The sequence below is a fragment of the Salmo salar genome, chromosome ssa04 (genome assembly GCF_905237065.1).
Source record: "Salmo salar chromosome ssa04, Ssal_v3.1, whole genome shotgun sequence".
Classification (NCBI taxonomy): domain Eukaryota; kingdom Metazoa; phylum Chordata; class Actinopteri; order Salmoniformes; family Salmonidae; genus Salmo; species Salmo salar.
Window position 1 is genome coordinate 19,371,702 of NC_059445.1, and position 23,838 is coordinate 19,395,539.

Sequence of the window (23,838 nt, forward strand, 5' to 3'; positions counted from 1 at the left end):
TCCAACTGCTTTTAAACGCTAGAAAAACTAAGTGCATGCTCTTCAACCGATTGCTGCCCGCACCCTCCCGCCCGACTAGCATCACTACTGTGGAAGGACCACCAGAGGGCAGGCTGGGCTCATGGATAGTAGTCCAACCAAGCATGTGAGTCAAGGTAACCAGAGGCAATTAAGCACAGCTGACGGTACTAATGACATATTCTATTTCCCCTACAAGAGAGTGGAGGGAACCAGCAGAGAGAGGAGGAAAAAGAAAGAATAAGAGTGGTTGTTCCACCAAAGCAGAGGATGTATCTTTTGGAAGGCGAGGAGAAGAAGAAGATAAACAATCTCTGGAGAATGGCCACCAAGAGAGGGGAGCTATCCACGAAGAACCATAAAGACAGTGACGAACCATTAAAACCTGTTGGGGCTAGGGGGCAGTATTTTCACGGCCGGATGAAAAACATACCCAATTTAAACAGGTTACTACTCTGGCCCAGAAAATATAATATGCATATTATTAGTAGATTTGGATAGAAAACACTCTGAAGTTTCTAAAACTGTTTGAATGGTGTCTGTGAATATAACAGAACTCATATGGCAGGCAAAAAACCTGAGAAAAATTGAATCAGGAAGTGGGACAAATTAGAAATGTAGTTTTTGTTTTGAATCCCTTGAAAAACTACAGTGACATAGGATTTACGTTGCACCTCCTAACTCTTCCATTGGCTGTCAACAATCTTTAGGAACTGGTTTCAACTGTCAGCTGTTACCAGGCAGATAATTATGGCTCAGTCAATCATTGGCCAGTCTGAGGAGAGGTGTCTTATGATGCGCGTGTACGTGACTTCGTCGTTTTTAAATTTTTCTTCTGGGATGAATACCTATTGCCCGGTTATAAAATTATCGCAATTTTACGTTAATAAATACCCTAAAGGATTAATTGTAAACATCGTTTGACGTGTTTCTACAAACGGTAATGGAACTTTGAACATTTCGTCTATGGATTTGCATCCACGCCACATGGCATTGTAAAGTGTTCTGGATGGGTCAACAAAACGGACGTATTTGGACATAAATGATGGACTTTGCAGAACAAATGAAAATTTATTGTGGAAGTGGGTGCCCATCCGAGTGCATTCCGCCGAAGATCAGCAAAGGTAAGTAAATATTTCGAACATATTGTTAGAGATTTGTCGACGTCGTGGTTGTAGGCTAACTGTATAGCTTAGCATTGAAGGCTACGTTCTGTACTCAGAATATTGAACAATGTGCTTTTTCCGTAACGTTATTTTGAAATCTGACAGTGGTTGCATAAAGGAGTAGATTATCTCTAATTCTTTAAATAATTGTTATAAATTCTATCAACGTTTATGAGTTCTTCTGTAAATTAAATGTGCCTATTCACCGGGGGTTATGGGGAGAAAACATTTTCTGAACGTCACGCGCCAATGTAAAAATTGGGTTTTTGGATATAAATATAAACTTGATCGAACAGAAAATGCATGTATTGTCTAACATGATGTCCTAGGAGTGTCATCTGATGAAGATTGTCAAAGGTTAGTGCTTAATTTTAGCTGTATATCTGGTTTTGTGATGGCTATCGTGCTTGGAAAATTGCTTTTTTTTTGTTGCTGAGGTGCTATGCTAAAATAATCTAATGTTTTGCTTTCACCGTAAAGCCTTTTTGAAATCGGACAATGTGATTGGATTAACGAGTAGAGTATCTTTAAAATGCCGTATAATACTTGAATTTTAATTTTGAGATTATTTTGTTTTGAATATCGCGCCGTGCTATCTCACTGGTTGTTGTCCAACCAATCCCGTTATCGGGATTGTATCTCGAAGGGGTCCTCAAGACGGTGACAAACCCGTGATTTTTGTTATAGTTTAAAGATAATCGTGTTGTGTTCCTGTTTCATCTGAAGAAGATGTGTGTTTTTCCTTGGGAGATTCTTATTGATTGTGTTGGAGTGTTTGTATTGACAGAAATCCCTCAATAGAGAACTGTGTTCAATCAAGAACGTTTATTCCACCTTTCCGGTTTAGAGTGACACCAAATTACTTGGTCAGCTCACACTACTCTGGACGGTTCTGACTTAGAATATGTGGACAACTACAAATACCTAGGTGTCTGGTTAGACTGTAAACTCTCCTTCCAGACTCACATTAAGCATCTCCAATCCAAAATTAAATCTAGAATTGGCTTCCTATTTCACAACAAAGCCTCCTTCACTCATGCTGCCAAACATATCCTCGTAAAACTGACTATCCTACCGATCCTTTACTTCAGCGATGTCATTTACAAAATAGCTTCCAACACTCTACTCAGCAAACTGGATGTAGTTTATCACAGTGCCATCCATTTTGTCACCAAAGCCCAATATACCACCCACCACTGCGACCTGTATGCTCTCGTTGGCTGGCCCTCACTACATATTCGTCGGCAAACCCACTGGCTCCAGGTCATCTATAAGTCTTTGCTAGGTAAAGCCCCACCTTATCTCAGCTCACTGGTCACCATAGCAACACCCACCCGTAGCATGCGCTCCAGCAGGTGTATTTCACTGGTCATCCCCAACACCAACACTTACTTTGGCTGCCTTTCCTTCCAGTTCTCTACTGCCATTGACTGGAACGAATTGCAAAAATCACTGAAGCTGGAGTCTTATATCTCCCTCTCTAACTTTAAGCATCAGCTGTCAGAGCAGCTTACCGATCACTGTACCTGTACACAGCCAATCTGTAAATAGCACACCCAACTACCTCATCCCCATATTATTTCTTACCCTCTTGCTCTTTTGCACCCCAGTATCTCTACTTGCACATCATCATCTGCACATCACTCCAGTGTTAATGCTAAATTGTAATTATTTCACTATTATTTATTTCGCTCTATGGCCTATTTATTGCCTTACCTCCCTACTCTTCTGCATTTGCACACACTGTACATAGATGTTTCTATTGTGTCATTGACTGTACGTTTGTTTATGTGTAACTGTGTTGTTTTTGTTGCACTGATTTGCTTTATCTTGGTCAGGTCGCAGTTGTAAATGAGAACTTGTTCTCAACTGGCTACCTGGTTAAATAAAGGTTAAAAAAAGAGAGATAGTCACCTGGAATGCATTTCAATTAACAGGTGTGACATGTTAATTTGTGAAATGTATTTTCTTCTTAATGCATTTGAGCCAATCAGTTGTGTTGTGACAAGGTAGAGTTGGTATACAGAAGATAGCCTATTTGGTAAAATACCAACTCCATAATATGGCAAGAACAGCTCAAATAAGCAAAGAGAAACAACAGTCCCTCATTACTTTAAGACATGAAGGTCAGTCAATCCAGAAAATGTCAACTTTGAAAGTCTCCTTAAGTGCAGTCGCAAAAAACATCAAGCGCTATGATGAAACTGGCTCTGGAAGACCCAGAGTTACCTCTACTGCAGATGATAAGTTCATTAGAGTTACCAGCCTCAGAAATCGGCAATTAACTGTACTTCAGATTGCTGCCAAAATAAATGCTTCACGGAGTTCAAGTAACAGACACATCTCAACATCAACTGCTTGAATCAAACAGAAAACACTACTAAAGGACACCAATAAGAAGAACAGACTTGTTTGGGCCAAGAAACATGACCAATGGTCATTAGACCGGTGGAAATCTGTCCTTTGGTCTGATGAGTCCAAATGAAAGATTTTGGGTTCCAATTGCCATGTCTTTGTGAGACGCAGAGTAGGTGAACGGATGATCTCCGCATGTGTGTTTCCCACCGTGAAGCATGGAGGAGGAGGTGTGATGGTGCTTTGCTAGTGAAACTGTCAGTGATTTATTTTAGAATTCAAGTCACACTTAACCAGCATGGCTACAACAGCATTCTGCAGCGATACACCATCCCATCTGGTTTTCGCTTAGTGGGACTATCATTTGTTTTTCAACAGGACAATGACCCAACACACACCTCCAGGCTGTGTAAGGGCTATTTGACCAAGAAGGAGAGTCATGGAGTGCTGTATCAGATGACCTGGCCTCCACAATCAACCGACCTCAACACAATTGAGAGGATTTGGTATGAGTTGGACCGCAGAGTGAAGGAAAAGCAGCCAACAGGTGCTCAGCATTTGTCGGAACTCCTTCAAGACTGTTGGAAAAGCATTCCTCGTGAAGCTGATTGAGAGAATGCCAAGAGTGTGCAAAGCAGTCATCAAGACAAAGGGTGGCTACTTTGAGGAATCTAAAATCTAAAATGTATTTTGATTTGTTTAAAACATTTTTGGTTCCTACATGATTCCATATGTGTTATTTCATAGTTTTGATGTCTTCACTATTATTCTATAATGTAAAAATAAAGAAAAACCCTGGAATGAGTAGGTTTGTCCAAACTTGACTGGTACTGTAAGTATTCAGTACTTTGGTGATGGACCTTTGGCAGCGATTACAGCTTTGAGACTTCTTGGGTATGACGCTGCAAGCTTGCCACACCTATATTTGGAGAGTTTCTCCCATTCTTTTCTGCAGATCCTCTCTGTCAGGTTGGATGGGGAGCGTCGCTGCACAGCTGTTTACAGGTCTCTTCTGAGATGTTAGATCAGGTTCAAGTCCTGGCTCTGGCTGGGCCACTCAAGGACATTCAGAGACTTGTCCCGAAGCCACTCCTGCGTTGTCTTGGCTGTGTGCTTAGGGTCGTTGTCTTTGGTTTCATCAGACTAGAGAATCTTGTTTCTCATGGTCTGAGAGTCCTTTAGGTGCCTTTTGGCAAACTCCAGGCAGGCTGTCATGTGCCTTATACTGAGGAGTGACTTCCGTCTGGCCACTCTACCATAATTGGTGGAGTGCTGCAAAGCTGGTTGTCCTTCTGGAAGGTTCTCCCATCTCCACAGAGGAACTCTGTAGCTCTGTCAGAGTGACCATCAGGTTCTTGGTCACCTCTCTGACCAAGGCCCTTCTCCCCGGATTGCTCAGTTTGGCCGGGCGGCTAGCTCTAGGAAGATTATTGGTGGTTCCAAACTTCTTCCATTTAAGAATGATGGAGGCCACTGTGTTCTTGGTGACATTTAATGCTGAAGACATTTTTTGGTACCCTTCCCCAGATCTTCGCCCCGACACAATCTTGTCTCGGAGCTCTAAAGACAATTCCTTCGACCTCATGGCTTGTTTTTTTTCTCTGACATGCACTGTCTACTGTGGGACCTTATACAGACAGGTCTGTGCCTTCCCAAATCATGTCCAATAAAAAATGTTTTACCACAGGTGCAATCCAATCAAGTTGTAGAAACATGTCAAGGATGATCAGTGGAAACAGGATGCACCTGAGCTCAATTTCAAGCGTCATAGCAAAGGGTCTGAATACTTATGTAAATAAGGTATTTCTGTTTTTTATTTCTAAAAACCTGTTTTGGCTTTGTCAATATGGGGTATTGTGTGTAGATTGATGAGAAACAAACATGTATTTAATCAATTTTAGAATAAGGTTGTAACTTAACAAAATGTGGAAAAAGGGAAGGGGTCTGAATTCTTTCCGAAGGCACTGTAATAACCAGTAAAAGATCTTCAATGGGAATAGTAATGTACCTGGATATTTTTTCTTTAATTTCATTCATGAATACAACTTATGTTTACATACAAAACACACATTATAATGTATGAACTTGACCAGGTAATTGACAAAAAAACTCCATATGTAAAGTTTTCTGCCATGTTTGTAAAGTTTATTTTCTAACTTCTTCCTGCAGGTGGTTGGCTGGAGGCTAACAGAGGAGACTGGGTGGCCATCTTGGATTCCCAAACCCAGACAGGTGCAGCCAAGCGTCCAGGGTACATTATCACCGAACAGGCCAGGACCAGAGGCGACATAGTGGAGGTCAGTGGATGGGACAGCATCCTCAACTCTGGGCTGAGGAACAACACTGTTAACCACAACCAGAAACAGACAATTGAACACAAAACAACATCCAAACTTAGTCTCCAAGACAACAGACTGGCTGAGACCAGGGCAAGGTGTAGATTTGGTCTGCAGGGACGGGGAGGTGTTGGTATGCGGCGGGAGAGAACAGACACAGACTCGGCTAGCGATGCTCCGTCCTGCTCCTATAGTTGTGATTCAGAGAGACTGATGGCGCCTCAGGTTAACCCCCTAACAGGTGCTGCCTTCAGCCTGTCTTCTATAGGATCTATCAACTGGAACATGGACCCTGCAACAACACAGACACTCCCTGTCCTTCATCCTCACACTCTAATGTTAAACCAGACCTCAGACAATGCCAGAATCTCAACACAAAATGGCTACACAAGCCCATTAACAAATGAGAGTAGCAGAGACGGAATCAGGAAAGGTTTCAGTGCCAAAGAGAAGCGCTTCCACTGTTCATTCTGTGGGAAAGCCTTCACTTTCCCCAAACAGGTGGAGATCCACCAGAGGATGCACACGGGGGAGAAACCTTTTGGCTGCCACCTGTGCCGGGCCAGTTTCTCAGACTCATCAAACCTGAAGAGGCACCAGAGGGTCCACACAGGGGAGAAACCCTACAGCTGTCCCCAGTGTGAGAAGAGGTTCTCCCACCAGCACCAGCTAAAGATGCACCTGAAGGTCCACACGGGAGAGAGGCCGTTTGCCTGTACGCACTGTGGGAAGAGGTTCTCAGAGAGGAGCTACCTCAGGATACACCAGAAGAAAATGCACACGGCCCATGTATAGAGTATAGTGGTGACATGTAATGTAGTACTAGTTAGTATGTTTGTAGTCAATTATGTTGTTTTTGGATGTAGTTGGGAACTGGATGAGGTGAACTGAGCATGATGAGGCAGAGTAGATGATGTGGTGATGCTTATTGTGATGGTGTCTGTAAAAATGCTTCAACCTTGTCCTGTTGTTTGATGCTGGGGTTTTATGAGGAAATGATAGTCCCTTAATTAATGTTTACTTGACATGAAGTAGTAAAGATGTGTGTAATGTGATGTTGAACCTTTTCCAAAGTATTCTCAAATGAATTTGATCAAATCGAGGGTACCAGATTTACAGAAAAGGTAAAGTGTTACCACAGTGAGAAAAGTTATTCTACTTGTCACATGTATTATTTTGTGCAATAAAAGTTCTGTACTTCACGTTGTGAGCGTAGGAACATTTTGTTGAAATGAAATACAATATTTTTTCTGTGCTGACTGGCTTGTTTTTTTTTGTATCATTGAAGGGACTGAGTTTCCCTTATCTCAGTGGAACCAAAACATTATACTTAATTCTTGAATTATTATTTTTTATAATAAACTCCAAGTAAGTTGAGACAAATTGGTAAGTTGAGCAACCCTTGTTTCTAGGTAACCATACACACAATAATTTCACCAAATAAGTCATAATTTCATTGAGTCTGTGAAGGAAGAAACGACATGGAAAAAGTGGTAACAAGTTAGGTCCAAAAAACAGATTCAGTCAAATTAATGTATTAGAGGTTTCATAATGCTTGTATCTAAACCAAAATGTATTATTTTAAGATTGTTCTATACATTAGTTGGGGTCTCTATAAGCTTGAGGTCCTAAACATAGCATGAAAGTGCATCCATGTAGCTGTATGGGCTAATATAGTCAAAATGTTTGCCTTGGGGTAAGTTGAGCCAATGGAAGTGTTTTACTCCCTGGTGTAATGCAAGGCATTATCACTGTTATATGAGGTTACAACAGGGCCTGGTCTATGGTAAAAGTGTTTTTAAAAAGTATTGAGTGTTTGTTAGGTGATAAGGCTGTGTTAAACTATGCTTAAAATTATTTTGAAAAAGCGATTGTGTTGAATTGTATTTTTGACTACTTTTACTTCACTCCATTTCTAAAGAAAATAATGTACTTCTTACTCCATTCATTTTCCCTGACACCCAAAAGTACTTGTTACATTTTCAATGCTTAGCAGGACAGAAAAGTGGTCCAATTCACTAACTTATCAAGAGAACATCCCTGGTCATCCCTACTGCTTCTGATCTGGAGGACTCACTAAACACAAATGCTTTGTTTGTAAATGATTTCTGCGTGTTGTAGTGTGCCCCTAGTTATCCGTACATTTTAAAAACAAGAAAATTGTGCCTTCTGATCTTCGTATTATAAGCAATTAAAAAAGGATTCATACTTTTACTTTTGATACTTCGGTATATTTTTGTAATTAGATTTACTTTTGATACTTAAGTATATTTAAAACCAAATACTTTTATACTTTTATACTTTTTTTTATTTTTCTGGATGACTTTCACTTTTACTTGAGTCATTTTCTACAAAAGGTATCTTTACTTTTACTCAAATATGACAATTGGGTACTTTTTCCACCAATGGGAGTCGGATAGTGAAAGCTTAGAAATCAAACCTGGCAAAAGTGAAGAAAAAGAACCTGAAGACTTCTGAGCCTCACCCCAATCATCAGGAAAATGCCTGAGATGACTCTGGCCCAGTGGGAGTATGATTTGTGGTGAATTCATGCCTTTTGGCCAACCAATTGGTGGCTGCGTGGAGAAGGAGCTCTGTATTGTTATCTCAGTCAAAGTATCTAGAAGTGGACTTACTGTTTTTCTTCCGCCCAGAAGAAGCGGGAACTCCACATCTCGCTCCTCGGGACAAGAGCTGTGTCTTGCTTTGCTATCTGGAGCAGAGCACCGGTGAAAGGAGTGATAACTGGGGTGGCTTTGAGTGTTGAGGTGGAACAACTGAAGTTGAGGATCCCTGGTGTCTGTGATGCACGCCGTTTGGTGGAACGCAGACCCGGTGGCGAGTGCGATATTGAGGAGACCCGGTCTATCCTTCAGAGTTTTGATGTTGAGTGTTTACCTGATAAAGTCATGCTAGCATATGTCAGGTATCCCATAAGAGCTTTTGTTCTGAACCTATGGTGTTTTAGGTGCCAAGTGTATGGTCATGTTGCAGCAGTATGTAGGAGGGAAATTCTGAGGTTTGAGAAGTGTACAGGCGGGCATGGGACAAAGGAGTGTGTAGTTTTGGTGGAAAAAGTGGTGTGCTTCAATTGTGGTGGTGCGCATGTTGCTGGGGGTCAGAAATGTGCGAGTGAGGAAAGTAGATGGTGATGGGAAAAGAGTGAGGCTGGGTGAGGGAGCCTAAGAGGATCCCTGTGACTCGTAGGCCAGTACAGAGTGACCCGGACAGTTTGTGCTTTAGTAAGTTTGGCTTCTTATAATTTATTGCTATGGTCATTAATTGTACTGCACAGATGGAGAAGAAATCCCAGAAGATAGGTTTGGTAGTAGCAGCAGCAGCAGAAAAGTTTATGGCTGTCAGATTTTAGTGCAGAAGAACTACACAGGGTTTTGAGAGAAGGGGTTCCAGCCTCCCAGGCCGAGGCCTGTAGTGGGATGGATATATGTAGGGTTAGATGGTGGTGCCCTTGTTCCGTGAACAAACGTGCAATTCAATCTCTGACCTGTGAAAGGCAGCAAAACGCAACAAAGCGTCTAGTCGGCCGGAAAACCACATGAAGAAGACAATTTAAACGGAAGTGAACAGTAACCAATAACAATTTTTACGTTAGCGTTTTTATTGTTGTTATTTAGACGTTTATTAAAACCCTGCATAGCATCACATACTTACCCCGGGTACTCTTTTATTCGCGTTGGAGACAGGTTAGGTTGATGTTATCTAGGTAACGCTAGGTAGCTAGCTTCTAACAATGGCTAACTGTATGGTTTTTCACACTCAAATAGCCTCCATCATGGAGGTGCTAGCGAATGCAGCGGTTGCAGAGATCTGTAAGCTCGTAGACGACGACTATGCAGTATTTCGTTTGGAAATAACTCAAAGCCAGAAAGAAAACAGGGCATTGCAGAGGAAACTACAGCTACTGGAACTGAAGGTGCCACGGGACCGCGCTGACAAGACAATGCGAGAGCGCATTCTCGCCAGTCGTCCCAGAAGTGTCAAGATCCTCGACAGATACAGAGGAACCGCAAGAGGTACGTAAGGGGCTATTTATGTGTGAGAAATTCCGTAATTATATGTGGGGATTTTAATACGATTACGGAACCAATGGATCTGGTATCTCAGTCAATTTCATACATTTAAATACACATTTTGAAACTTGAACAAAACTATTTATGAAGTGATATCTGATTAAATATGGTGGTGATGTCGCATACCGCAACCTGAACACCCTTGCAGAAATAAGGATGTTTAAAAATATATATACTCCTTGCACAGTTGTCACAAAATGTACAGTACCTGTCAAAAGTTTGGACACCTACTCATTCAAGGGTTTGTATTTATTTGAACTATTTTATACATTGTAGAATAATAGTGAACACATCAAAACTATGAAATCACACTGTTAAACAAATCAAAATATATTTGATATTCTTCAAAGTAGCCACCCTTTGCCTTGATGACAGCTTTCTACACTCTTGGCATTCTCTCAACCAGCCTCATGAGGTAGTCACCTGGAATACATTTCAATTAACAGATGTGCCTTGTTAAAAGTTAATTTGTGGAATTTCTTTCCTTAATACGTTTGAGCCAATCAGTTGTGTTGTGACAAGGTAGGGGTGTTATACAGAAGATAGCCCAATTTGGTAAAAGACCAAGTCCATATTATGGCAAGAACAGCTCAAATAAGTAAGAACTTTCAAGAACGTTGAATATTTCTTCAAGTGCAGTCGCAAAATCCATCAAGTGCTATGATGAAACTGCCTCTCATGAGGACCGCCACAGGAAGGGAAGACCCAGTTACCTCTGCTGCAGAGGATACGTTCATTAGAGTTAACTGCACCTCAGATTGCAGCCCAAATAAATGCTTCACAGAGTTCAAGTAACAGACACATCTCAACATCAACTGTTCAGAGGAGACTGTGTGAATCAGGCCTTCATGGTTGAATTGCTGCAAAGAAACCACTACTAAAGGACACCAATAATAAGAAGAGACTTTATTGGGCCAATAAACACAAGCAATGGACATTAGACCCGTGAAAATCTGTCCTTTGGTCTGATGTCCAAATTTGAGATGATTGGTTCCAACCGCCATGTCTTTGTGAGATGCAGAGTAGGTGAACGGATGATCTCCGCATGTGTGGTTCCCACCATGAAGCATGGAGGTGGTGTGATGGTGTGCGGGTGCTTTGCTGGTGACCCTGTCAGTGACTTATTTAGAATTCAAGGCACACTTAAACAGCATGGCTACCACAGCATTCTGCAGCGATACGCCATCCCATCTGGTTTGTGCTTAGTGGGACTGTCATTTGTTTTTCAACAGGACAATGACCCAACACACACCTACAGACTGTGCAAGGGCTATTTGACCAAGAAGGACAGTGACGGAGTGCTGCATCAGATGACCTGGCCTCTACAATCATCCAACCTCAACCCAACTGAGTTGGTTTGGAATGAGTTGGACCACGGAGTGAAGGAAAAGCAGCCAACAAATGCTCAGCATATGTGGGAACTCCTTCAAGACTGTTGGAAAAGCATTCCTCATGAAGCTGGTTGAGAGAATGCCAAGAGTGTGCAAAGCTGTCATCAAGGCAAAGGGTGGCTACTTTGAAGAATCAAAAATATTTTGTTTTGTTTAACACTTTTTGGTTCCTACATTGTCCCATGTGTTATTTCATAGTTTTGATGTCTTCACTATTATTATACAATGTAGAAAATAGTAAAAATAAAGAAAAACCCTTGAATGAGTAGGTGTGTCCAAACTTTTGACTTGGGATTTATACATACAGTACGTCTTTCATGGTGTCTTCGATACTCAAGTGGATAACTCTACTAAAGAATTATTGTGGACAATAACATACGTTGTGAACAGTAACATTTGGAAGACAAGATGCATTATGACTATGAAATAACATTTTGTTCAATGAAAAGAATTCTAATAATCAAAACGGAACTAAAAAGAAATAAGATGGACTCCAAAAACGACCACGGACACTATAAAATCTGTAAATCACGTTATATAATTATGAACTAAAATGTATTGATGTGAAACTTGAATTGTATTTGTGAAATATTTATGATTGTAAAATGTTAACTTCAAAAAAAATCTGGCAAGAGGTACATTTTGCAGAAGGTCTTCCTTTCCCCTCTGCGCATGTAACTTTAAATGTGTTAACCACATTTGGTTAACCAGAATTGCGTCTTGGTCAGTTTTTGGATTGTATGCAATAATTCCCCTGATTTATTTAGCTATCTTGCACAAAGACAGTATCATATTCTAACCAGATTCTTGATTTACTGCATTTCCTATGATTTACTAATTGAAAACAATGTGATGCATGGAACATAATCTACTGATCTATAAATAGTGTATCAAGAAGTTATTTGAAGTGTTACCTTACATCCTTACCAATTCTAGACAGTGTCAAAACTGTCAATAGTGTACAACATGGCGTTGAGCATTGACAGTAGCTAACCTAACCACCTCTTTTCCCCCAATCACTGTCTCAGTTGAAGGACATCTTACTGGAGGCTACAGGAGCTTTGTGAAGCCAGCGGGACACAATACATGGAGAGATGACCAACCAATCACTGTTGATGAGGGGAGTGGAACCTCAACCCAGCACGTTATCATGATAGGGGTTAGTGGAATATTGTTACATCAAAATTACAGTACATCAAATGTGGCCAGTTTATTTCAGAAAGGCTCCCCACAGCTATTCACAAGCTTACAAGTACATCCTAATTTATCTGCCATAGGGGAGCTTCTGAGACTTCCCAACGACATTATTACCAGTACATGAGTAGAATTTGGATAACAATTTCCCCTCTTCTTGTGTCAGGATGCAGAGGCTGCAAGTCCTGAGGTCAAGCTGGAGAGGTCTCAAAAGGAGGAGGACCCACGGCACAGCAGATGCATCCATACTGGAATGGCTGGAGCGCCACCTGTAGCCACAGAGGACCCCACCCCCGCCCCATCGCCACCCATTACCCGACGAAACATCACGGAGGTCAGTGGAACGCTGAACGCCGTCCTCAAGTCAGAGACAGATACAGAGACTTTAACGGGGCTGGACCGACTGGGCTGTCCTCCTGCTCCCCACTCAGAGTATTTACTTTATGGTAACACGAGCCCAAGGACAGTTCTGTCCCATCAGGACTCAGGTGACACGTTACAGACTGGCAATGATCCGTCCTGTTCATACGCTGCAGAGATGATACCTGGTGACATGCCTATCGGCTTAGATACACAGACTAATCCATTGAGAGGGGACTGGAACCAGTACAGTAGTAGTGTATACTCTGAAGGGTGCCTTGATAAGAAAGGGAAAGTGGAAAGCGACACTCCTCTTACATGGAATGCAGACGAGACTCACTTAGGAGAAGAACACTCGCAGGGCAACACCAGTGACTTCTTAGACTACAGGGAAAGCTTACAGACAAATCCAAATGTCGCAACCCACTCCCCTTTACACCCGCTCAGGGATCGCAACCCAGTGTCCACGTCGATGGTTCCTTCCGATTCACAGGGCCGCGTCCTTTTCGATCAGGTATTGAACTCAAACGACAGGGCTAGAGCCCAGACTCAGGGAGGGGGCGCAACGTCAGGTAATTGTAAAGAGAAACGGTTCCTCTGCATGTTCTGTAACAAAGGCTTCAGCCGCCCCCAGAAGGTGGAGATCCACCAGAGGGTCCACACAGGGGAGAAACCCTACAGCTGTACCCAGTGTCACATGCGCTTTGCCCAGGCTTGCAACCTGAAGAGGCATCAGAGGGTCCACACAGGGGAGAAATCCTATAGCTGCCCACAGTGTGAAAAGAGGTTCTCCCACCAGCACCAGCTGAAGATGCACCTGAAGGTCCACACAGGAGAGAGGCCTTTCCCCTGTGTGTAGGGCTGTTACAGTGACCGTAATACCGCCACACCGGTGGTCACAAGTCATCACTGTAGTCAAATTCCACGTGACCGTTGAGTCATGGTAACTGAGCTACTCAAACTGCACTCTGTAAATGAGTGGTGCTGATGGGCGTTAGGAGCCTACCAAACTTGCTAACGGCCATCAAGACGCTAATCGCATGGTACTCAACGCTCTATTGTCCCTCAAATCACTCTGACATCAATGCTAATGCTTTTCAAATCGCATCAAACACTTCATGATTGAATTTGAATAATCTGCAGGGGTCACAATAGCAGGAATACGTGTTTTGCATTCTGAAAATACAGGTGTATTGACCGTGACTTTCAAGTTCCACATTTTTATATTGAAATAGACTTGCTGCTATTATCTGAAACGTCTCATCCATCCTCCAAACCACGCTCTCTATCTCTGCGCAGAGTGATTTGAGGGACAATAGAGCGTTGAGTACCATTAGCATCTTGATGGCCGTTAGCAAGTTTGGTAGGCTACTAACGCCCATCAGCACCATCCGTTTACAGAGCGCTGTTTGAGTAGCCCAGTTACCATGACTCAATAGTCACGTGGAATTTGATTACAGTCATTCAGTTTCAAGTTCCACATTTTTCTATTGACATAGACTTGCTGTTATTATCTGAAACGTCTCATCCATCCTCCAAACCACGCTCTCTCTCTCTCTCTCTCTCTCTCTCTCTCTGCGCTCCAAGTGGGTGAGAGGAGAGGGAGAGAAATGCATTGTGATTGCAACATTTCAAATTGCAGTTGTGGGAAAATCACGCAAATAGGCCTATTGTTGTGACTGTTGGAGAGAAGAGGGTCTCAGATGTCTTCGTGCTTTTTACCCCTTTTTCTGCCCAATTTTGTGATACCTAATTGGTAGTTTTGTCCCATCGCTGCAACTCCCGTACGGACTCGGACGAGGCGAAGGTCGAGAGCCATGCGTCCTCCAAAACACAACCTGCCAAGCCACACTGCTTCTTGACACACTGTTCGCTTAACCCGGAAGCCAGCCGCACCAATGTGTCGGAGGAAACACCGTACAGCTGGCAACTGAAGTTGGCTTGCAGGCGCCTGGCTCGTCACGAGTCGCTAGAGCGAGATGGGACAAGGACATCCCAACTGGCCAAACCCTCCCCTAACCTGGACGACGCTGGGCCAATTGTGCGCCGCTTCATGGGTCTCCCAGTCGCGGCCGGCTGCGACAGTCTGGATCGAACCAGAATCTGCGATGCAGTGCCTTAGACCGCTGCCCCACTCGGAGGCAGGAGGGTCTGAGCTTTCTGTAGGTTTTATATTTATTTCTCAATTTGGACCGCTGGAGCACCATTTTTAAATGAAGTGTCTCATAGGCTATAGCTTTGAGATATATCTTATACGGGGTGGAGTAATTGCATAGGCCTATAGACATCATTGGGTATGCTGAAAAGTTTTCAGGACATTACATTAACTGTTAACTAACTACTTGAACTGTTAGATTAATCAATTACACTATCAGCATATTATATTTAATTTTCTAGCTAATGCATTTTGAGTTTCCACTTCCTCAGATGGTGAATTAGCCCAAATCCACATTTTTTATATATATATATATAACAAACGCACACTACCGTTCCAAAGTTTGGGGTCACTTAGAAATATCCTTGTTTTTGAAAGAAAAGCACTTTTTTTTGTCCATTAAAATAACATCAAATTGATCAGAAATACAGTGTAGACATTGTTAATGTTGTAAATGACTATTGTAGCTGGAAACGGCCTGTTTTTTACATGTTTTTTTTAATGGAATATCTACATAGGCGTACAGAGGCCCATTATCAGCAACCATCACTCCTGTGTTCCAATTGCACATTGTGTTAGCTAATCCACGTTTATCATTTTAAAAGGCTAATTGATCATTAGAAAACCCTTTTGCAATTATGTTAGCACAGCTGAAAACTGTTGTACTGATTTAAAGAAGCAGTAAAACTGGCCTTCTTTAGACTAGTTGAGTAGCTGGAGCATCAGCATTTGTGGGTTCGATTACAGGCTCAGTCTATTCTTGTTCTGAGAAATGAAGGCTATCCCATGCGAGAAATTGCCAAGAAACTGAAGATCTCATACAACGCTGTGTACTACTCCCTTCACAGAACAGCACAAACTGGCTCTAACCAGAATAGAAAGAGGAGTGGGAGGCCCCGGTGCACAACTGAGCAAGAGGACAAGTACATTAGAGTGTCTAGTTTGAGAAACAGATGCCTTACAAGTCCTCAACTGGCAGCTTCATTAAATAGTACCTGCAAAACACCAGTCTCCACGTCAACCGTGAAGAGGAGACTCCGGGATGCTGGCCTTCTAGGCAGAGTTGCAAAGAAAAAGCCATATCTGACTGGCCAAGAAAAATAAAAGATTAAGTGGGCAAAAGAACACCGACACTGGACAGAGGAACTCTGCCTAAAAGGCCAGCATCCCAGAGTCGCAGTCGCCTCTTCACTGTTGACATTGAGACTGGTGTTTTGCGGGTACTATTTAATGAAGCTGCCAGTTGAGGACTTGTGAGGCATCTGTTTCTCGAACTAGACACACTAATTTACTTGTCCTCTTGCTCAGTTGTGCACCGGGGTCCCCACTCCTCTTGGCAAGAATAGACTGACGAGTTTCAGAAAAAAATGATTTGTTTCTGGCCATTTTGAGCCTGTAATCAAACCCACAAATGCTGATGCTCCAAATACTCAACTAGTCTAAAGAAGGCCAGTTTTATTGCATCTTTAATCAGTACAATAGTTTTCAGCTGTGCTAACATAACTGCAAAACGGTTTTCTAATAATCAATTAGCCTTTTAAAATGATAAACTTGGATTAGCTTGAAAATAAGGGAGAGCCGCACACTCTAGGAGCTCAGATGCTCAGATTTCTAAACTTGGATTAGCTAACACAACGTGCCATTGGAACACAGGAGTGATGGTTGCTGATAATGGGCCTCTGTACGCCTATGTAGATATTCCATGAAAAAATCTGCCGTTTCCAGCTACAATAGTCATTTACAACATTAAGAATGTCTACACTGCATTTCAATGGACAATTAAAATTTGCTTTTGTTTTTGAAAGAATGACATTTCTAAGTGACCCCAAACTTTGGTGTGTGTGATAGATAGATAGATAGATAGATAGATAGATATATATATACATACATACACGTACGTGTGTGTGTGTGTGTGTGTGTGTGTGTGTATATATAACACACACACAGTGCCTTGCAAAAGTATTCATCCCCCTTGGCGTTTTTCCTATTTGGTAAAAAAAAATATATATATATACGGAAAAGCGGTGCGTGCATATGTATTCACCCCCTTTGCTACGAAGCCCCTAAATAAGATCTGGTGCAAACAATTACCTTCAGAAGTCACATAATTAGTTAGATTGCACACAGGTGGACTTTATTTAAGTGTCACATGATCTCAGTATATATACACCTGTTCTGAATGGCCCCAGAGTCTGCAACACCACTAAGCAAGGGGCACCACCAAGCAAGCGGCACCATGAAGACCAAGAAGCCCTCCAAACAGGTCAGGGACAAAGTTGTGGAGAAGTACAGATCATGGTTGGGTTATAAAAAAAGGTCCCAAACTTTGAACATCCCAAGGAGCACCATTAAATCCATTATTTTTAAAAATTGAAAGAATATGGCACCACAACAAACCTGCCAAGAGGGCCACCCACTAAAACTCCCGGACCAGGCAAGGAGGGCATTAATCAGAGAGGCAACAAAGAGACCAAACATAACCCTGAAGGAGCTGCAAAGCTCCACAGCGGTGATTGGTATATCTGTCCATAGGACCACTTCAACCCGGAAACTCCACAGAGCTGGGCTTTATTGAAAAAAGCCATTACTTAAATAGGCAAACACGTTTGGTGTTTGCCAAAAAGCATGTGGGAGACTCCCCAAACAAATGGAAGAAGGTACTCTGGTCAGATGAGACTAAAATTGAGCTTTTGGCAATCAAGGAAAACACTATGTCTGGCGCAAACCCAACACCTCTCATCACCCCGAGAACACCATCCCCACAGTGAAGTATGGTGGTGGCAGCATCATGCTGTGGGGATGTTTTTCATTGGCAGGGACTGGGAAACTGGTCAGAATTGAAGGAATGATGGATGGCGCTAAATACAGGAAAATTCTTACATTTACGTCGTTTAGCAGACGCTCTTATCCAGAGCGACTTACAAATTGGTGCATTCACCATATGATATCCAGTGGAACAACCACTTTACAATAGTACATCTATATCTTTTTTGGGGGGGAGGGTGGGGGGAGGGTTAGAAGGATTACTTAATCCTAGCCCAGGTATTCCTTAAAGAGGTGGGGTTTCAGGTGTCTCCGGAAGGTGGTGATTGACTCCGCTGTCTTGGCGTCGTGAGGGAGCTTGTTCCACCATTGGGGTGCCAGAGCAGCGAAGAGTTTTGACTGGGCTGAGCGCAAACTGTGCTTCCGCAGAGGTAGGGAGGCGAGCAGGCCAGAGGTGGATGAACGCAGTGCCCTTCTTTGGGTGTAGGGACTGATCAGAGCCTGAAGGTACGGAGGTGCCGTTCCCCTCACAGCTCCGTAGGCAAGCACCATGGTCTTGTAGCAGATGCGAGCTTCAACTGGAAGCCAGCGGAGTGTGCGGAGGAGCGGGGTGACGTGAGAGAACTTGGGAAGGTTGAACACCAGACGGGCTGCGGCGTTCTGGATGAGTTGTAGGGGTTTAATGGCACAGGCAGGGAGCCCCGCCAACAGCGAGTTGCAGTAATCCAGACGGGAGATGACAAGTGCCTGGATTAGGACCTGCGCCGCTTCCTGTGTGAGGCAGGGTCGTACTCTGCGAATGTTGTAGAGCATGAACCTACAGGATCGGGTCACCGCCTTGATGTTAGCGGAGAACGACAGGGTGTTGTCCAGGGTCACGCCAAGGCTCTTAGCACTCTGGGAGGAGGACACAATGGAGTTGTCAACCGTGATGGCGAGATCATGGAACGGGCAGCCCTTCCCCGGGAGGAAGAGCAGCTCCGTCTTGCCGAGGTTCAGCTTGAGATGGTGATCCGTCATCCACACTGATATGTCTGCCAGACATGCAGAGATGCAATTCGCCACCTGGTTATCAGAAGGGGGAAAGGAGAAGATTAATTGTGTGTCGTCTGCGTAGCAATGATATGAGAGACCATGTGAGGATATGACAGAGCCAAGTGACTTGGTGTATAGCGAGAATAGGAGAGCGCCTAGAACTGAGCCCTGGGGGACACCAGTGGTGAGAGCACGTGGTGCGGAGACAGATTCTCGCCACGCCACCTGGTAGGAGCGACCTGTCAGGTAGGACGCAATCCAAGTGAGCCGCGCCGGCAATGCCCAACTCGGAGAGGGTGGAGAGGAGGATCTGATGGTTCACAGTATCAAAGGCAGCAGATAGGTCTAGAAGGATGAGAGCAGAGGAGAGAGTTAGCTTTAGCAGTGCGGAGAGCCTCCGTGACACAGAGAAGAGCAGTCTCAGTTGAATGACCAGTCTTGAAACCTGACTGATTTGGATCAAGAAGGTCATTCTGAGAGATAGCAAGAGAGCTGGCCAAGGACGGCACGCTCAAGAGTTTTGGAGAGAAAAGAAATAAGGGATACTGGTCTGTAGTTGTTGACATCGGAGGGATCGAGTGTAGGTTTTTTGAGAAGGGGTGCAACTCTCACTCTCTTGAAGACGGAAGGGACGTAGCCAGCGGTCAAGGATAAGTTGATGAGCGAGGTGAGGTAAGGGAGATTGTCTCCGGAGGGAAACCTGTTTCAGTCTTCCAGAGATTTGAGACTGGGACGGAGGCTCACCTTCCAGCAGGACAATGACCATAAGCATACTGCTAAAGCAACGCTCGAGTGGTTGAAGGGGAAACATTTAAAGGTCTTGGAATGGCCTAGTCAAAGTCCAGACCTCAATCCAATTGAGAATCTGTGGTATGACTTAAAGATTGCTGTACACCAGCGGAACCCATCCAACTTGAAGGAGCTGGAGCAGTTTTGCCTTGAAGAATGGGCAAAAATCCCAGTGGCTAGATGTGCCAAGCTTATAGAGACATACCCCAAGAGACTTGCAGATGTAATCGCTGCAAAAGGGTGCTCGACAAAGTATTGACTTTTGGGGGGGTGAATAGTTATGCACGCTCAAGTTTTCAGTTTTTTTTGTGTTATTTCTTGTTTATTTGACAAAAAAATGTTGCATCTTCAAAGTGGTAGGCATGTTGTGTAAATCAAATTATACAAACCCCCAAATTTAATTCCAGGTTGTAAGGTAACAAAATAGGAAAAATCCCAAGGGGGTGAATACTTTCGCAAGCCTGTGTGTGTGTGTGTGTGTGTAGATAGATAGATAATGTCCCTACTGTTGGTGCGAGTCATTTCAACTGAACATTGTGGTTACATTAATGAAGAATGAAATCAAATAAATCTTATTCATAATGAATTAATGATGCGTGTCAGGAGCTGGTCATTTTTCCAACACACCTATTATAGCGTTCGTATTTCATCGACACTGTCGAGTGCGTACGGATGGCATGCCCATGCAGCTGATAATGGCCCATTCTAAACTAATTTCACACATATATTATTTAGTATAAAGACCTTTATAAATTGAGAGTAGTTTGATGGGAGACAATATTATCACTTGTGAATGAGAGACTAATGAGCAGTGCGTGCAGTCTAGGCAAGAAACAGAGCGCATGCCATTTTTGCAACTTTTTCAAATCATCAATAGTTACATCATGCAGCCCATATGTTTTGATTTCTAAGACATTCTAAGGTTTGTCTCACAACTAAAGTTGCCAAATAACTCGAAATTAAGCTTATAGGACATGTTACAAATGATCACTTTTTACACTCGACACAGAATAGCCGGTCCATTGCGCACTCGCTCGGCAATCGTTAGAGAAAAATATCCTTTCTGTTTTATTAATCAATGTACACTTATATTCTTGTAACTATAAAGTCATATAAAATAATTGCACAGGAATTAAGCATATATACTGCTCAAAAAAATAAAGGGAACACTTAAACAACACAACCTAGATCTGAATGAAAGAAATAATCTTATTAAATACTTTTTTCTTTACATAGTTGAATGTGCTGACAACAAAATCACCCAAAAATAATCAATGGGAATCCAATTTATCAACCCATGGAGGTCTGGATTTGGAGTCACACTCAAAATTAAAGTGGAAAACCACACTACAGGCTGATCCAACTTTGATGTAATGTCCTTAAAACAAGTCAAAATGAGGCTCAGTAGTGTGTGTGGCCTCCACGTGCCTGTATGACCTCCCTACAATGCCTGGGCATGCTCCTGGACAGTCTGTGGTGCAACGTGGCGTTGGTGGATGGAGCGAGACATGATGTCCCAGATGTGCTCAATTGGATTCAGGTCTGGGGAACGGGCGGGCCAGTCCATAGCATCAATGCCTTCCTCTTGCAGGAACTGCTGACACACTCCAGCCACATGAGGTCTAGCATTGTCTTGCATTAGGAGGAACCCAGGGCCAACCGCACCAGCATATGGTCTCACAAGGGGTCTGAGGATCTTATCTCGGTACCTAATGGCAGTCAGGCTACCTCTGGCGAGCACATGGAGGGCTGTGCGGCCCCCCAAAGAAATGCCACCCCACACCATGACTGACCCACCGCCAAACCGGTCATGCTGGAGGATGTTGCAGGCAGCAGAACGTTCTCCACGGCGTCTCCAGACTCTGTCACGTCTGTCACGTGCTCAGTGTGAACCTGCTTTCATCTGTGAAGAGCACAGGGCGCCAGTGGCGAATTTGCCAATCTTGGTGTTCTCTGGCAAATGCCAAACGTCCTGCACGGTGTTGGGCTGTAAGCACAACCCCCACCTGTGGACGTCGGGCCCTCATACCACCCTCATGGAGTCTGTTTCTGACCGTTTGAGCAGACACATGCACATTTGTGGCCTGCTGGAGGTCATTTTGCAGGGCTCTGGCAGTGCTCCTCCTGCTCCTCCTTGCACAAAGGCGGAGGTAGCGGTCCTGCTGCTGGGTTGTTGCCCTCCTACGGCCTCCTCCACGTCTCCTGATGTACTGGCCTGTCTCCTGGTAGCGCCTCCATGCTCTGGACACTACACTGACAGACACAGCAAACCTTGCCACAGCTCGCATTGATGTGCCATCCTGGATGAGCTGCACTACCTGAGCCACTTGTGTGGGTTGTAGACTCCGTCTCATGCTACCACTAGAGTGAAAGCACCGCCAGCATTCAAAAGTGACCAAAAAAATCAGCCAGGAAGCATAGGAACGGAGAAGTGGTCTGTGGTCCCCACCTGCAGAACCACTCCTTTATTGGGGCTGTCTAGCTAATTGCCTATAATTTCCACCTGTTGTCTATTCCATTTGCACAACAGCATGTGAAATTTGTCAATCAGTGTTGCTTCCTAAGTGGACAGTTTGATTTCACAGAAGTGAGATTGACTTGGAGTTACATTGTGTTGTTTAACCTCTATGGGCTAGGTGGGACGCAAGCGTCCCACCCGTGGTGCACTCCATCAACAGCAGGTGCATTTCAAGAGCGGCAAATTTGAATCCAAATAAATGTCAAAATTCAAATTTTTCAAACATACAACTATTTTACACCCTTTGAAAGATAAACATCTCCTTAATCTAACCACGTTTTACGATTTCAAAAAGGTTTTACGGCGAAAGCATAAATTTAGAGTATGTTAGGACAGTACATTTACAAGAGTTGTGTGTAATGTTGTGCCAATTCAAAGACAGGCGTCACCAAAACCATAAAATCAGCTAAAATTATGCACTAACCTTTTACAATCTCCAACAGATGACACTCCTAGGACATTGTGTTAGACAATGCATGCATTTTTAGTTCTATCAAGTTCATATTTATATCCAAAAACAGCGTTTTACTGTGGCGTTGATGTTCAGGAAATCGTTTCCCTCCAATAACCGGCATTCAAGTCAGCACCACAAATTAAATAATTAAAATTAGAAAACATTGGTAAAATATTATATTGTCATTTAAAGAATTATAGATTTACATCTCTTGAACGCAATCAACTTGCCAGATTTAAAAATAACCTTACTGGGAAATCACACTTTGCAATAATCTGAGCACTGCGCCCAGAAAAATACGCGTTGCGATACAGACTAGCCGCCATGTTGGGGAGATCTAAAATCGAAAATACTATGTAAATAATTCATTACCTTTGATTCTCTTCATCAGATGTCACTTCCAGGTATCACAGGTCCATAACGAATGTAGTTTTGTTCAAAAAAGCTCATAATTTATGTCCAAAAATCTCTGTCTTGTTAGCACATGATCTAAGCCCGCCGGACTTCACTTCATGAACGAGGGGAAAAAATATATTTACGTTCGTTCAAACATGTCAAACGTTGTATAGCATAAATCATTAGGGCCTTTTTTAACCAGAACATGAATAATATTCAAGGTGGACGAATGCATTCTCTTTTATAACGTATTGGAACGAGGGTACCCAACATGAACTCGCGCGCCAGGTGTCTAATGGGCCATCATCGTTCCATGGCTCTTGTTCGGTCAGATCTCCCTCCAGAAGACTCAAAACACTTTGTAAAGGCTGGTGACATCTAGTGGAAGCAATAGGAAGTGCCAAAATCTTCCTCAGCCCCTGTGTTTTTCAATGGCATAGGTTTAAAGGTAATACAACACATTAGGTATCCACTTCCTGTCAGAATCTGTCTCAGGGTTTTGCCTGCCAAATGAGTTCTGTTATACTCACAGACACCATTCAAACAGTTTTAGAAACTTTAGGGTGTTTTCTATCCATATATAATAAGTATATGCATATTCTAGTTACTGGGTAGGATTAGTAACCAGATTAAATCGGGTACATTTTTTTATCCAGCCGTGCAAATACTGCCCCCTAGCCCTAACAGGTTAAGTGTTCCCTTTATTTTTTTGAGCAGTGTATTTTCTGCTATTGGCATGGCACTCCCAGATCGGTAACATACAGTAGGCCGACTCAATATGAAATCCTGTTCTTCTGAAATACATTTTCTTCATATC

General features: G+C 43.1%; 3 protein-coding genes across 6 annotated transcripts in view; all 3 read left to right on the plus strand.

Moving 5' to 3' along the window:
* The window catches only part of LOC106602409 (uncharacterized), a 28,316-nt gene extending 21,239 nt beyond the window's left edge, over positions 1-7,077 (plus strand). The window contains exon 6 of the mRNA XM_014195028.2: positions 5,709-7,077. Within this exon, the coding sequence (XP_014050503.2) occupies positions 5,709-6,670 (962 nt within the window). The 3' untranslated portion in view covers positions 6,671-7,077. The remainder of the gene's footprint in view (positions 1-5,708) is intronic.
* The window catches only part of LOC106602512 (zinc finger protein 69 homolog), a 506,109-nt gene that overhangs the window by 60,614 nt on the left and 421,657 nt on the right, over positions 1-23,838 (plus strand). The gene's annotated exons all lie outside the window — the stretch shown is intronic.
* Positions 9,437-23,838, plus strand: part of LOC106602418 (zinc finger protein 500-like) — a 133,216-nt gene continuing 118,814 nt past the window's right edge. For all 3 annotated transcript variants that reach the window (XM_045717548.1, XM_045717547.1, XM_014195040.2), the window contains exons 1-3: positions 9,437-9,909; positions 12,386-12,516; positions 12,718-12,885. In XM_045717548.1, coding sequence (XP_045573504.1) covers positions 9,627-9,909; positions 12,386-12,516; positions 12,718-12,885 — 582 coding nt within the window. In that variant the 5' untranslated portion in view covers positions 9,437-9,626. The remainder of the gene's footprint in view (positions 9,910-12,385; positions 12,517-12,717; positions 12,886-23,838) is intronic.